Source organism: Salvia splendens, chromosome 14 (assembly GCF_004379255.2).
Source record: "Salvia splendens isolate huo1 chromosome 14, SspV2, whole genome shotgun sequence".
NCBI classification, from domain to species: Eukaryota; Viridiplantae; Streptophyta; class Magnoliopsida; order Lamiales; family Lamiaceae; genus Salvia; species Salvia splendens.
This window is the reverse complement of record NC_056045.1, coordinates 9,189,203-9,204,377: the sequence shown is the minus strand read 5'-3', so window position 1 is coordinate 9,204,377 and position 15,175 is coordinate 9,189,203. Positions and strand designations below refer to the sequence as shown.

General features: G+C 35.6%; 2 protein-coding genes across 3 annotated transcripts; both read left to right on the top strand.

The window, feature by feature from the left end:
- The first annotated feature begins 1,561 nt into the window (after positions 1 to 1,561).
- Positions 1,562 to 11,518, top strand: LOC121765852 (probable inactive histone-lysine N-methyltransferase SUVR1). Of its 2 annotated transcripts, none has more exons than XM_042162117.1 (10): positions 1,562 to 2,127; positions 2,280 to 2,514; positions 2,629 to 2,664; positions 3,050 to 3,671; positions 6,875 to 7,809; positions 7,906 to 8,171; positions 8,580 to 8,646; positions 8,727 to 8,777; positions 10,998 to 11,091; positions 11,168 to 11,518. In XM_042162117.1, the coding sequence occupies exons 2-10, from the start codon at positions 2,308 to 2,310 to the stop codon at positions 11,188 to 11,190; spliced, it is 2,301 nt and encodes a 766-aa protein (XP_042018051.1). In that variant the 5' UTR covers positions 1,562 to 2,127; positions 2,280 to 2,307; the 3' UTR covers positions 11,191 to 11,518. The 2 variants fall into 2 exon arrangements, with proteins under 2 accessions (XP_042018051.1, XP_042018050.1); XM_042162116.1 differs by having other exon boundaries at positions 2,276 to 2,514.
- Positions 11,519 to 12,053: 535 nt separating this feature from the next.
- LOC121764583 (60S ribosomal protein L23) lies at positions 12,054 to 13,786 on the top strand. Its single transcript, XM_042160596.1, has 4 exons — positions 12,054 to 12,163; positions 12,248 to 12,532; positions 13,401 to 13,442; positions 13,555 to 13,786. The coding sequence occupies exons 1-4, from the start codon at positions 12,151 to 12,153 to the stop codon at positions 13,635 to 13,637; spliced, it is 423 nt and encodes a 140-aa protein (XP_042016530.1). The 5' UTR covers positions 12,054 to 12,150; the 3' UTR covers positions 13,638 to 13,786.
- The last annotated feature ends 1,389 nt before the right edge of the window (positions 13,787 to 15,175 follow it).

Below are 15,175 nucleotides of genomic sequence, written 5' to 3'. Positions count from 1 at the left end.
ATTTTAGTATATCGGTTTACCATATTATATCGTGTAATGTGGTATACATAATTATGGTACGATATACCCAAATATCGGCAAGGTAACAATATTCATATACCGAAAAAATAGATAAGGTAAATGTATCATATTTTCTCATACCATACCTATCGGTAATTTATGCGGTATACCCATTTCGGTACGGTATACCGTATCGATCTACCCTTGGTTTCCGTCATTATAGGATTGTTAAGCACATCACACACAATCATAACAAGAGTGGCAAATCCATGATTTGGAAATAGCAGGGGCGTAATATATATTACTCCCTCTATCCGCCATTTAATGTCTCATTTTTTCTTTTTCGTTTGTTCGTCAATAAATGTCTCATTTCACTTTTACTATATTTGGTAAGCGGACCATATATTCCACTAACTCATTCTAATTACATTTTATTATAAACCAATATATAAAAAAAGGTCTCACATTCCACTAACTTTTCCAACCACTTTATTACATAAAGTCAAACAATTTCTTAAAACACGTGTCGGTCAAATATGAGACATTTAATCATGGACGGAGAGAGTATTAGTGAGGCTTAAGGTGAACATGACTATTTTATTAAATCTTGAAGCGACGTCGAAGGTAAACAGAGGTGACAGACATGACAATTTTACATCCGGATAACGATTGGTCACACAAAGGGGGCCGGTTGCCCCACCTGCCCCTAGATCCGCCATTAATAACATGTTTTTCAAAATGGGAGTGCGAATTTTATGTGATGATTAATAAAGAAAACTACTCGTATTTATAAAATATAATAGAATATCTAATTAGATACCACTAATATAAAATTTTGAAATCAAATAAGAATTTAGTTGTGATAGAATTTGTTATGTAAGCGTGTGTGGTTGTCCAAACGGTAAAGAGGTTAATAATGCCTGAGACTAAAAGTTTCGAGTTCGAGACCTTCGTGGCACGACCTTTAAATTTATGTTCATTTAACCATTTAAAAAAAGAATTTGATATGTAAAAATCTAATTTAAGATTATAAATTGAAAGCAAGTGAATTCAAAATATTTCTTACAATAAAGTTGAATTATCGTTCACATTTTGCTATTTTGTTCGATCCGCCAATAAAAGTTGTATTTTACTTTAATTATAAATTGTAAATAACGCACATATTTCATTAATTATTTTATTCAAATTTATATTTTAAAAATAATATTTAAAAATAAGATCTAATATCTACTAACTTTTTTATTCACAAATAAAGTTTTATATTCCCTCTGCCCCTTAAAAATACAAATTTTTAAAAAGAAGGAGAATACGTCCTACTTTATTATAGAGATTTTTTTTAAATTAAAAAGTTCATAAGTTTAAAGGACAAACTAAAAAATTCGAAAATTGAACCTTGTCGTTCAATGAGCTGGGTATACATAAATTATATAATTGCTTAATTTCATATAGATTGTATCGCAAAATTCGAAATGGCGAAAATAATAAACGTTGAGTTATTAATTTCATATAGATGAGTATTTATTCCAATTAATATATAGTTTGGGCAACAAAAATTATTTCCCTCTCTCCTCTCCCATTTCTGCTCCCCAAATCTCCACTCAAATCCCTAGCTCCCTCGCAAATTCCGGCGACAGCAACACCGCCTCCATTTCCTCTTCAACGCTCTGCTACAACCACCACCCGCCGGATTCTCCTACTTCTTTTCCGTGCCACCTCTTCGCCGTTCCACCACCACCCGCCGTCGCTCCTCCTCCATCACACAATCTCCACGCCGCTGCCTCCTCCGCCATCTCTCCTCCCTCAAATCAATCTTCCCGTCATAAAATGCAGTATCCAGCCCATCACTTAACTCGCAACAAGACTGTTCTACACTGAACTGTTTCATACTAACTCCAATTCATGAATAAAACCATGGAATTATATTAGGAACAATGGCATTTCGCTTTAAAACTCTATTCTCCCTTTAAGTGTGACAATGTACACGTCTAGATTGCACCCTTGATTAATAAATCAGTGGAATGCTTATACAGTATAAGGTGCAATCTCAGGCTTAATGTGGTGTTTATATAGCTTTATTACAAGCTCGGACTGTTGCGTATGGCAAGATAAGATCCTGTCCTACTTGTGGTAAGTCATGATTGTTTGATATGCTGTGATTCTGTTGCTTAGTTATAATGTACTACATGGTATTAGGATAATGGGCAATGCTTAGTTGCTAATTTGCTTGAATTGTTATGATTGGTGATAAAATGAAATTGTTTATTCCTATTGCAAGGTAGAAATTTCTGTGATATAAAATCCATTGAAATGGGGAAGGGAGCGAAAATGAAGAAGGAACGGGAAATCAAATTTGCCAATGCCATTGAGGCTATGAATATTATTGGGATCAAGGAAGAGAAGGTCTTGCCAGTACTTAAAAGACTGCTGAAATTGTATGACAAAAATTGGGGACTTATTGAAGAGGGAAATTATAGAGCCCTTGCAGATGCTATACTTGTTAAAGATGAGAGAGAAGTAAGTATTGTGGACTCAAGACATGAATCCCTCTCTTGTTTTGCATGGTTTTCTAGCTCATACTCCGTTGATTGGGATCAAACTGAAAATTAATCATAGAGTTTTATCTTTCAGGTGGAAGAGCAGCCAAGGAAGAATGTGGATAATGGAGTATGTTATACTCCATGATTACTCAGCAAATCTACTAATGCGAGTTTCAGTTTTAATCGTTTTCCTTTTCCTCTATACTTATCAAATTATAGAATTGGAGGTGTTTTATTTGAGTGATAAGGCATGATTGATGAAATAATCCAGCTTAATCAAATTTGTAATTTTCATGATTTGACTCATGTTGGATAACTATGCCTGCCCTCTAATAATCCAATTGGATGATTATTTGTGGCCTCAAAGTTGACTAGATTATTTAATCATCCTCCAACCCTATGAAATCTTATCTATTCCGTCACCAAACCAAATGCCCCCAGATATTATTTGAGTGCTAATAGTTTATAAATCTTATAATTGACATTATGCAATGGCTCAATTCTCCTGATAGGCACGGGACCATTTAGAGAAAGAAGCCCGGGAAGCTGAAGAACCTGAACGGCCAATGAAAATGTTGAAACATGGACATCAAAATCATCAAACTTCCTCCTCAAGTACTTCTTATACAAGCATGTCTCCAACTCTGCCTTTTTGTCCTAAAGAACCAGATAAACTATCTGAAATCCATTACATCAAACTGCATGGTACACGAGGCATGGAGGAGTCACCCCAAAACAATGCTGAAAGAAAAATGGCGACGCCAGTAGTTGTCAAGTCCCAGTCATTTGGTCAAAGTAAAGGAAAGCAGCCTAGTTCTTCTAACTCTTTGGTTCATGAGAATGGTGATTCCAACCATGCCAGTAGCATCTATGGGAGTCAAAAAAGTGTCAGACAAACAAATGCACCAAGAATACCTTCTCATCCAATGAGACTGAGAGATAGAGGTGCAGGAGCTGCATCTCTTCAAACTCCATCCAGGAGAAGGAAAAAGACAGTCTCTAAGAGTTCATCACATGCTATACAACAATCAGAGCCTAATGTGCCAGACACCGTATGGTCACTTGAAAAGGACAAAATCGGAAATGATGCTATATTTAAGACTAAAGATGAGCAAATCACCGATGACAAGCCACGTAAGCTTTTCGTTACCGAAAATTAAATTTTTGGACATTTTTTGTTAGTGTTGTGATAGTTTAGGTATTTAGTTGTAATTTTGTATAATATGCGATCTTGTTAAAATGTGTCAGGCATTTGGTTCTAATTATGTATAGCTCGGAACACTGCTCCAAGTCTTTCTCTATAATATTTCCTTTAGAGTATGTTTCATGAAATCTCACGTCCTTTTGCTCCCTCGGAAGTCAATCTACTTTTTATGATTGCTTTCGGAGTTTCAATGGGTTGAGAAACCGGAAGATCATTACTCGAGTTTGGATATGATGACAACTAAATTGGCTCATCTAGGACATGAGTAGTGGTGTTTAGGATAGGAACAGCCGTGCAATCGCATGAGCTAAAGATTGGGCACCAAGAGTAGGTTTGCAGAGTATAAGGTTTAACAAAAGTTTGGGGAATGTGTGAAATGAGCAATTTGTGGAAAAAATGGCATGTATAAGAAACTCATGAGCAGCATACAAGAAGATGACATAGAAGAAAACTGTTCCAAAAGGTGACATCAATGGATGTAAGGTACCAATTAACTAGGACAATAATACCTAGACTCTGTCTGCACCTTAGTAATAGAATCAACTAATGTAAGGTACCCATTAACTAGGGTATTATGACCTATATGGCTGTACCCTATATGCACTCTAGTAGACCAAACTATCCAATTCACACACTTAGGATAAAGTTTTGTAACTTGTAGCCGAGCATCTTGAACAAAGCGAAAGCTCAGACAATTTCATGATGTCTATTTTCTAATATAGCAGGATTGTTTTGATTCGGTGTCTCAAATATGTTATGTTTGATGAAGAATTCCATCCTTCATCATATAATATGAAATATTTGAGCTAAATATCTTCAATGTTGTCAAATATCAGCCATGGCGGTGGCGGTTTTTGGCTAAACCATTGCCGCATTGTGGCATGCATGACTGTTTGTGGCAGTTTATGGCGGCCTTCATAGGTGTGACACCATGGCACCTAAGTAGGGCTTGCCCAACCCATTAATCTACCAAGCTGGCCCATTCACCTAATAACCCACCCATATACCCAATTGAGTTAGGTTTAGGTTAGCAATTGCAATTCCCGCTGAGCAAACCGTAGTGCGCACCAATGTTATGGATGGCGTATGGCGGCTTACGGCGGTGAGCCCAAAAATCGCCACAGGGATATGGCGTATCAGTATGGCGGGATATGGCGGTCGATAAATAAATTAATAAAATATTAGTAATATATGTATATATAAATTCAAAAAATTAGAAAATAATAAAAAATTGTAATATATCAAGTTATCAACTATTAAAACAATAAATAAAGCATAAAGTCATAAGCAATTATATAATATGCCTACCATAATAAGTCTTAGTTCAACAATCAAAATATAAAGTCATCATCACAAATTCATAATACATATCAAATCTAAATTAAAACCATCCTCAATCATCACCATCCCCAACATAGTCATCCTCCACAACATAGTTATCCTCATCCTCATCGATATCATCGTCCTCCAACGAAGTAGATCCTTCTTCTTCATCCCTAACTTCTTCATCTTCCAATTAAAAGGGCATGCAAATTAGAAAATCTGGTACAATTTCGGTTACCTTAAAAATCTGGGCAGTGGGCTGCTCTAGACGGACCGGCGGCGGCGGTCGGCGGCGGGCGGCGACGTGACTAGGGCAGTGGGACTGGGGGCGCAGCAGGTTGGGTTTGTTTGAGAGGGAAAGAGATACTATGAAAAAAACCCTAGATTTTGACTTAATTGGCATTTTATTTCATTATTTGGGCCGAGTTTGGGCCGGGTTAAAGGTTAAAAATCATTTGGGCCGTGTTATTTGGTAATTGGGCTGAGGTTTGGGGCAGCCCAACCAAAAGTGACGCCATAACTGCCATGGCACCGCCATGGCGCCTCACTCATGGCGGAAAATGGCGGTCGCCATAAAAAAGTTTTGTGGCAGCTCGTGGCGATGGCGTTTTTTCCGAAACCCGCCACGCAATGGCGCCACGGCGGCGCCATGGCCGCTTTTTAATAACATTGGTGCGCTCCTCCACTCTCTCCATTCCACATCTTTGTTGACCCATTACTGCACTAGCGACCCACTACTCCCGAGAAATTTTTAAGTTTTTTATTAAATATTTTTCTTCATTCTTTGATGTTATAGGATATAGAGTTACATAGAGCAAGTGCAATAATGTCTAATGGAGAAGGTTTTTTTTTGAGGTTTATGTGGATTGAGGTCCGAGGAGGATTCAACGCTAGACATAATATATATTGGGCTCATGACTTGACGTTTTAATTATTTGTTTTAAAACTTGAATTTTTAGACATATTATGTAATGGTGTATGACTTTATGTTTTAATTATTGTGCTAAGATTTGAGATATTATGTTTCTATTATTTTCTAGATTTTTGCATATTATATTTCTTTTTCTTTTATATAGCAGTATTTTATTTATATTATTGTTAATCAACCATCGTATTGCTCCGTGCTAGCCACCATAACCCTTGTGGTATTTTTTTGTCGAACGCCATACACCATTAACAACATTTGATATCGCTAACATTATCACCTCTCAAACACTAAACTTGCTCTGAACCTTGGCTCAAAAGGCATGAATGCAATTAACTTTTATTCCCTCCGACCCAAGGAAAATGTCCCCTTCCTTGGGCGCGGGATTTTATCCAAGTTTATTTTGTATGTTAAGTAGAGAGAATAAAGTAAGAGAGATAGAATACAGTAGAGATAAAGGTGTTTCCATTTTTAGTAATGGGTAATTTTGGTTGGGACAAACCAAAAAAGAAAGTTGGTCATCTTCGGTGGGACGGAGGGAGGAACAATTATTCATCATATATTACCTTTTCATACGTGATTATTAATCAATAAAAGTAACAAAACATTGAATTTAGGTTTTGATGTGTAGTGATACAAGAACCCAAACATTAGAATTACTAACTCAAAGGGAGCATTGGCTCACTAAATAGTACTACTAGGTGACCAATAGGTCGGGTGTTCAAGTCATCACATGGGTAGATGAGGAACCATTGCTGATCCTTTTCAATTGCAAAGATTTTTTTTAAAGTACTAGGTAGATGATTCTTACTATTATCTCTACTAGAGCTTCTCTATTTCTCTGATTTTTTTTATGATTCTTATATTCTAGTTCATAAATTACAGATATTTCACATGGAAGAGATTCTATTACAAAACCAACATCACTACAATATGTCAGGGAAAGAAGTACTACTGATGCCACTGTGGTTTTGTGTGAATCAAGAAACAGTGCCAAGTTGGGAACAGATGTAAATAGGCAATCAGTAATTGGTGATGCAACGAAATCATCAGCTGCAGGTGTTAGAGGCGCAGAGGCCTTGGTCATCAGTTCTTTGAATGGAATGTTTGGTTCTAGATCTGGTGCCGATGTCCCTAAGCCAAAAGCTAAGGTACTTTCTCTACCTTTAAATGGCAGGAATCGTAGGCCACAACTGAACAAACTGGACACCAAAGATAATATTGTGGTAAACAGAGAAAACCAAGGCAATTGTCCTGAAGAAATAAATGGCCGGAGATTGGAAGCTGTTCAACAACCCCAGCTGTCTGGTCAGACTATCAAGCCAATCCATGATTTTGTTGATATTTCCAAGGGACAAGAAAAGTTTCCTATTGCATTAGTGAATGAAGTCAATGATGAGCGTCCTCCTTCTTTCTGCTACATTCGCCAAAATGCAATATACCAAAATGCATATACAAATTTCTGTTTGGCTCGTATTGGAGACAATAGTTGTTGTTCTACCTGTTCTGGTGATTGTCTATCCTTATCCTTACCTTGTGCATGCTCATATGAAAGTGGAGGCGAGTTTGCTTACACTGCGGATGGCCTTGTCAAGGAAGAATTTCTTAATGAGTGTATTTCCATGAATTGTGATCCAGAGAAACATTGTCAATATTTCTGTCAGCAATGTCCACTGGAAAGATCAAAACGCGAGGATAGTATTGAACCTTGCAAGGGGCATTTAGTAAGGAATTTTGTTAAAGAATGTTGGATCAAATGTGGCTGTAATGTACAGTGTGGAAATCGAGTAGTGCAGAGAGGAATTAGTCGCAAATTACAGGTAATTATCTCATAGTTGATATCTGCAATCTCTTGTACTTTAATTTTCTAAAGTTAGTAATATACAATCTGTTAATGTCCTTAATATGTGTACTAGGTGTTTATGACGCCTGAAGGAAAAGGTTGGGGTTTACGCACACTGGAGGACCTGCCAAAGGGTGCCTTTGTCTGCGAATATGTTGGAGAAGTTTTAACAAATGCGGAGCTATTCGAACGTGTTTTGAGGAGCCCTGAAGGGGAGAAACATTCATACCCAGTTCTTCTTGATGCTGATTGGTGTGCAGAAGGAGTGTTAAAAGATGAAGAAGCGCTTTGTTTAGATGCTACTTATTATGGAAATGTAGCACGGTTTATTAATCACAAGTAAGTTCATTTATAACAAACTATGCATTTGGTGCATGACTATTGTTTTTTCTGAAAATTGATAGTTGTCGCTATGGTTGTATCTGATGTGATAATATGCTTACTAGATTCTGTCATGATGCTTTCTGTTTCATACTTGGTCAAGAGTCTCAAGAAAAAGTAGTTTTCTGGCTCTTCTGAAGGATACAACACTTGGTCAAAAAAAGTAGTGTACAATACATCCTTAGTTTCCCATTGTTTGCTCATGTTACTTAGTTCCCTTCTTAGAATGGTGTATTGATCCATCTAGTAAACTTGGCCAATCAAAGGAGATCATTTTTCTTTCACAGTTTCATAAGTTATTATGCAATGACAGGAGCTATAGATATACTTATCATTCTTTATCTGATTTTCATATATACATCACAGGTGTCATGACTCGAACTTAGTGGAGATACCTGTTGAAGTGGAGACTCCCGATCATCACTATTATCATGTATGAAATCACATGCACTTCTTCTGATAGCTATCTTGGGTTCCAATTTTTCCTCTAGCTAATTGGATCATGTTCTTCAGCTTGCCTTCTTCACTAGTAGAAAAGTAAAAGCCATGGAAGAACTCACTTGGGTAAGTTGGTTTAAACTTATCTTTGAATTTGCTTGCATTGATTCTTAAAATTCATACTTTGAAAATGCCATGTAATAGTGGCAACAATGGTTATGTTGATGGATCAAGAGGAATGAAATTTGTTATCATGAACAGTGTTATCAATCTCGTATGGCGGCTTATGGAGGTTCGCCTAAAAACCGCCACAGGGATATGGCGTATTAGTATGGCGGATATGGCGGTCAATAATTAAATAAATAAAATAATACTTATTATTTATACATAATTCAAAAATTGGAAAATAACAAAAATATAACATCTAAAACTCTTAAAACAATTAATAAAGCATAAAATACAGCTCTAACATCCATGTTTCTTGCATAATGCCCCATTCCTAAATGCAGTACACAGAATTAATAAAGCAGTACACACACAATGTTGTCAAATGGCGGATATGGCGGTGCTATGGCAGCGCCATGTTGCTATAGCATTTCCACCACAGAACGCCTTGCCATAGAGCCATGGCGCCGCCATATCCGCTATTTGATAACATTGATCATGAATTGACATAATATGAAGGTAATAAATTTTTGGTCTGTTATTTACATGCATAGATAGTTTGCGTAGCTTGTGTTAAATGTATTACAATGAGGTTGTGTCCTGAGGGATGATTAATTGATAAAATAGTTTTTAAATTATTAATTTGGTAAAAATATGCTTTGGCCATTAACATTTTGACCGTCCCTTCAATTTTTGTCAAAAATATGGACTGATTCATATTGTTTAGGACTCATTTATAGCGAACATATTGTTATGTACCTAAATCATACATGACCCTATGTTTAGGATAAAGATTGAACTTTCTTTTTTTTATCTGTATTTATATAAAGTTAACTTTTGTGTCCGCCTTTGATGTGATTCTTCATGACGACTGATCTAAACCTTTTACCCAAGACTTGCCCCTTGTAAATACCAACAAATAAACAAAGGATATGTGATCTAACCACAAAAATTAAACCAAAAAAGGGAGACCATTGAAGGGAAATGGGAGGAAGAAGGTGTGAGAGGTGGGAATCTTCCTTAGGACCTTAGAACCTCCATTTAAATCAAAGTAGCAGTCCTGTGAAATTTTCACTAAGGCAAACACCACATTGGCTCCACAAATTTAGTGACACTTAGCTAAAGATGCATACATTTTCTTGACTTATCCTAAATTAAGCAAGAAATCTTCAATGAAGGAACTTGATAGATTCTCACATAGGAGATAAATCTCAACAAGGTTTAACATTCACCAAACACCTAGCTCCACACAATTGAAGGCATAAAAACCTATTATACTTGGGAGGAAGTTGGAAGGAGAAATAACATAAAAAGACCCCAAAATTGGGCTAAACAAGCTAAAATTCGGATTAAGCATGGCCTATCAGGGTGGATGGCTAACTTGGTCAAGTTCACCCGGTCGAGTGCTTGCTCCTAGAGTCATGCACATCGATAGATACCTACAAAGCTTATAAAACACATAAAAATTTGTGAATGTAAATGAGGTGAATTGCTCACCAATAACATCAAGGAGATGTGATGTACTCCCGTCCTTCGCCCTTGGGTCCCAATCTTCTTTGGAGTTGGTGTGGTGATCAACGCCGAACACTTTGGTGTGTGTGTTGGGGGGGGGGGGGGTGTTCGCATCACCTCTATTGAAGGGTGGTGAGTGTTGGGAAAACTATGGTAAAAATAGGTTGAGCGTGGGTGTGCATTTCTTTGTAAAGACATCAAGTTGGCTCAAGCTATTTTAAGTTCGTAAAGTTTCATTTTGGAAAAAAACAACATATTACATTATGCATGACTGACAAAGTTTGGTCTTGAAGAAAATGACAGTACATAAGCAAGCTAGTAGGCTGAGAAGGCTTTATGTTTATAAATAGGCTCTATGAAAAGCTGAAATGGATGCAAATTGTTAAATAAAGTAAACACCGGAGCCAATTTTGGCTCATCATAAGGTGATAAAGGACCCTGATGGGTATCCTAACCAATTTCTTAGAGGGAGGCAATCCTTCTCATAAGTCTTTCCTAAACAGTTTGTGATTGTTCTTAAGTAAGTTTATACTTATGCTTACGGCTCCGATGTTCTAAGTTTGTTGAAATTGCACCTAGAAAGTAATCTCGATCACTATTATTGTCATGCTCTGGATTATATATTTCGATTTAAGAATTCATTTTGCTTATAAGCCATACTGCTTGCAGGATTATGGAATTGATTTTGATGACCACGAGCACCCTATTAAGGCGTTCCGTTGTCAATGTGGTAGCAAGTTCTGCCGTAACATCGAACGTTCTAGTAAGTATAATAAGCACGAGCAAGCATTTTAGTTAAACACCATTGATGTGCCTAACCACTGACTTTTCTATTTTAGGATCTAGAGCAGGTAGGAGATGACCAGATTGGCTGTGGTACTCTTCTTCCAAATTTAGCCCTTACAACATTGATTGATTGCCATAGTTAGGGTTCTACATCTTTACAATAGGCAGGCATTGACCCAGCTTAACTTAGACTGGGTAATTTGAGTTGTTTTTCATTTTTTTTATGTTGTGTAGTGTATGTATGAGGAATTTAGATGTTGCGGAATTGATAATTTGTCTGAGTAAATGTGTTTGTAGCAGAACTGATTAGGCATTGATCCCAGGAAAAAATGGTCAGAGCAGTGTCCAATAAATTGTGTTGTACTGTATGTTTTTCATTCATTACAATTAGTTGATTTCATGCATTTTCTGTAGCATTTATCTGAAACCTTTCTTGTAGATTAGATTTTAGAATCTGAGTCTCACAGCGACTCTTGTTGGTAATCAATATGGCATCACCATGTAAAAGGAGATAAGAAACATCATACTATTTCTTAGCATTCTTCATGTAAACACAACTATCATGCATAAATTTAGAATAATCTATTTCCTTTACATATTCATCAAAACTGAGATTACTATGAAATTAACAAATGAAAATATAATATAGTAACTCGTTCCAGAAAGAATGGCTTTAGCTAGCTAGCTATTTACAAAAGAACATAATCTTCAGTATGTGATATAATTGATAGGCTAAAAAAAGCGGAGTAAAGATATAATCATCATAAGTTAGTAGAAATAAAATTGATACATTTCAAAAATAAGAAATGAATAAATTCAGTAGTCATTAAAAGTTAGTAGAAATAAAATTGATACATTTCAAAAATAAGAAATGAATAAATTCAGTAGTTGTTGAACGTGCAATGGAAAAATAAAAATAAAAATGAAATTGGGCCCAAACCCTAGCCCATATCCCACACGCTTGTAATTTCTCATACAAAACCCTAGCGCCTCTCCCCACTTTTCATTTTCTTCAGTTGAGAGAGGAGCTGCAAAAATGTCGAAGCGAGGTATCATCACTTACCTCCTTAATTCAAATCGTATACCTAATTGACCGAATGTACGGTGCTAATTTATCGATTCTGTGGTCGCAGGGCGCGGAGGATCGGCCGGAAACAAGTTCCGGATGTCGCTGGGTCTACCGGTTGCGGCGACGGTTAACTGCGCCGACAACACCGGCGCTAAGAACCTCTACATCATTTCGGTGAAGGGGATCAAGGGTCGCCTCAACAGGCTGCCGTCCGCCTGCGTCGGAGACATGGTTATGGCCACCGTGAAGAAGGGGAAGCCAGATCTTCGTAAGAAGGTCATGCCCGCCGTCATCGTCCGCCAGCGCAAGCCCTGGCGCCGAAAGGACGGAGTTTTCATGTACTTCGAAGGTAATTTCATTTTTTCCCGATTTTGCTCTTTATTTGTGTTCGCAAGTTTCAGTATTAGTGATTATTCAATGCTTTCATTCCTTGTTAAATTACAGTTTATGATATTGCTTGTAGTTTAAGTTATTTCCTGCTAAGTTAGGGTTTGGCGTGATCTTGCCTTTATGAAATAGTAATATGTAACCAGGTTTTTCCATTTTATGCGTCAAATTTTTGACATGGCCAACGTTTTTAGGTGTCTTTTAGCATATATTTTTAACATAGTGACAGACATTCTATGAAGTTCATCTTAGTGGTTTGACTAATTCAATTTAGTGAGTGTAATTATGATATGGTAAGCTTTTTAGTTGCTTTTTTCAATAGTGGTCGATTTTATATGTATAAAATTAGCCTTATCTGCGTCATATTAACTGTGTCATCCACGTTTCTTTCTAGATAAAGCTTGGTTTAGCATGTTCTTATTTACTTTTACGAGTGATGATCTGCTTGCCTAACAAATTCTTTACTAATGACTTGTTATCTCTACTAAGTTATTCCCTTCTAAGTTAGACTTTGGCGTAAAATTTAAACATGAATAATGTTTTGAGGTGTTTATTAGCAAATATTGTGTGCTGATGAAGTCCATCTTTTACATATAGACAGACATTATCTGAAATTTACCTTAGTGGTTTGACTAATTCAATTTAGTGAGTGATTCACAGAGTTGGTGTTTCTTGTGTAATATAATTGTGGCATCCCCATTTCTTTTGAGCTAGAGCATGGTTTAGCATGTTCTTATTTGCTTTTACGAGTGATGACTTGCTTCTTTACTGCTTATGTTGTCTTGTTAACAAATCAATATTTACTAATGACTTGTTTTTTCTACTTGCAGACAATGCTGGGGTTATTGTGAATCCTAAGGGCGAAATGAAAGGTATAGTGAATTAGTGATTCAAGTTTTGGCGTAAGCATTATGCTGTTGTGTCTTCCTTGGTTCTTTGTTTTATCATATGATGACTTTACCTCGAGTGATTGTTGCTTTGCAGGTTCGGCCATCACCGGTCCAATCGGGAAGGAGTGTGCTGATCTGTGGCCCAGAATTGCTAGCGCTGCTAATGCCATTGTTTAGGATCTTCAGTTTTATCCTTGCTCTGTTTCCTTTTTTTCTCTGGTGCGAGTCTTGTTGACTGACAACATAGTTTGGAGAATAGAATGAAATCTTTTGATGTCTGAGATTCTTGAATGGGTTTATTATGATTCACTTTATTATGGCTTTAACGTTGCGAAGTTTCATTGTTTTCATTATGAATTATTATCACCTTGCTTATAGCATCATAAGCATCATAATCTGAAATTAAGATCAAATCTTCACCCTTAAAATGAGTGGATGAGATTAAATCTTATGAATTTTAATAAATAGTAGACAAAATATCAATAAAAGGGTAAAATCGTTATTTTGTTATTATATCATAAATTTCGTGTTTTTTTTTATATCAACATAGTAATGTATATTTTATATTAAGATTTTTTGATATATTTGCTGATAAAAAATCCGTTTATCAACATATACCAAAAATAAAATAAAAATCATCAAATTTCATCATCCGAACATCGTCGGAACATATGCAATTGAGATTTCGTTAGAATCCTTCTAATGCAATTGAGATTTCGTTAGAATCCTTATAATGCAATTGAGATTTCGTTAGAATCCTTATAAAATTATCTTTAACTTGATATATTTTTTGTGAAAAAATAATTTAAATCGAGAGAGTTATGTAAATTTAAATTTTAGGATAATGTTAATAAGAGAGAATTGATATTAGTATTGATTAATTTTATTTAATAATAATTTAAATTTAAAATATAATCACTTGGCATTATATGAACCACTAGATCTCATAATCTAATGGTTAAAAATTGATCTTAATTTTGCATGGTTAATTAGTTAGCAATTGAGTACATCCCATATATAATATACCCTTTCTATTATTTCTTTTTTGAACTGTATTGATATAATTGAGGCAGTTTTTTGGTAAAAAAAAATTGTTTCTCAATCATACTTTATTCTTTTAAATCTTAAGTCCAAGACAAACTTCTTAACTATTTAGGATGTAGGAAGTATTAATTTAGTAACACGTTTTGTCCATTAAAAATAGTCGCTTTTGTATTTCGGTATGTATAATAGAATTAGTTATATTTTCTTTTATGATTTGTTTAGCATTTTTCTTCTTATTCTTTATGATTTGTCATGAAAGAGCAGGATTTAATAATATTCTCAAGAGGTGTTGAGAATTTTTTTACTACTCCCTCCGTCTCCAAAGAATATGCACTTTCGGGTCGGCACGAGTTTTAATGTAAATTTGATAAAGTATGAGAGAGGTAGAGAGAAAAAGTAAATAAAATATTATTAGTAGAGAATGAGTCCCACCTCAATAGAGAGAAAAAACTTTCTAAAATTAGAAAATATATATTCTTGTGGGACGGACTAAAAAAGAAAAAAATGCATATTCTTGAGGGACAGATGGAGTATTAAATAGTAAACCCCGTCAATTATGATTTGTTCTATGAAATAATAAATAATATTTTTGAACTAAACCACATATAAAATATGTTAATTAACTAAATTTAGATAGCATACTTAAATTAATTAACAAATATTTTCATATT

Coding starts and splice junctions, on each gene's coding strand:
- LOC121764583 (XM_042160596.1), top strand. Junction 12,533..13,400: donor AGTTTTCATGTACTTCGAAG/GTAATTTCATTT, acceptor TTCTACTTGCAG/ACAATGCTGGGGTTATTGTG. Junction 13,443..13,554: donor TCCTAAGGGCGAAATGAAAG/GTATAGTGAATT, acceptor GTTGCTTTGCAG/GTTCGGCCATCACCGGTCCA.
- LOC121765852 (XM_042162117.1), top strand. CDS start 2,308: ATGGGGAAGGGAGCGAAAATGAAGAAGGAACGGGAAATCAAATTTGCC. Junction 2,515..2,628: donor TTGTTAAAGATGAGAGAGAA/GTAAGTATTGTG, acceptor TTTATCTTTCAG/GTGGAAGAGCAGCCAAGGAA. Junction 7,810..7,905: donor GAATTAGTCGCAAATTACAG/GTAATTATCTCA, acceptor TATGTGTACTAG/GTGTTTATGACGCCTGAAGG.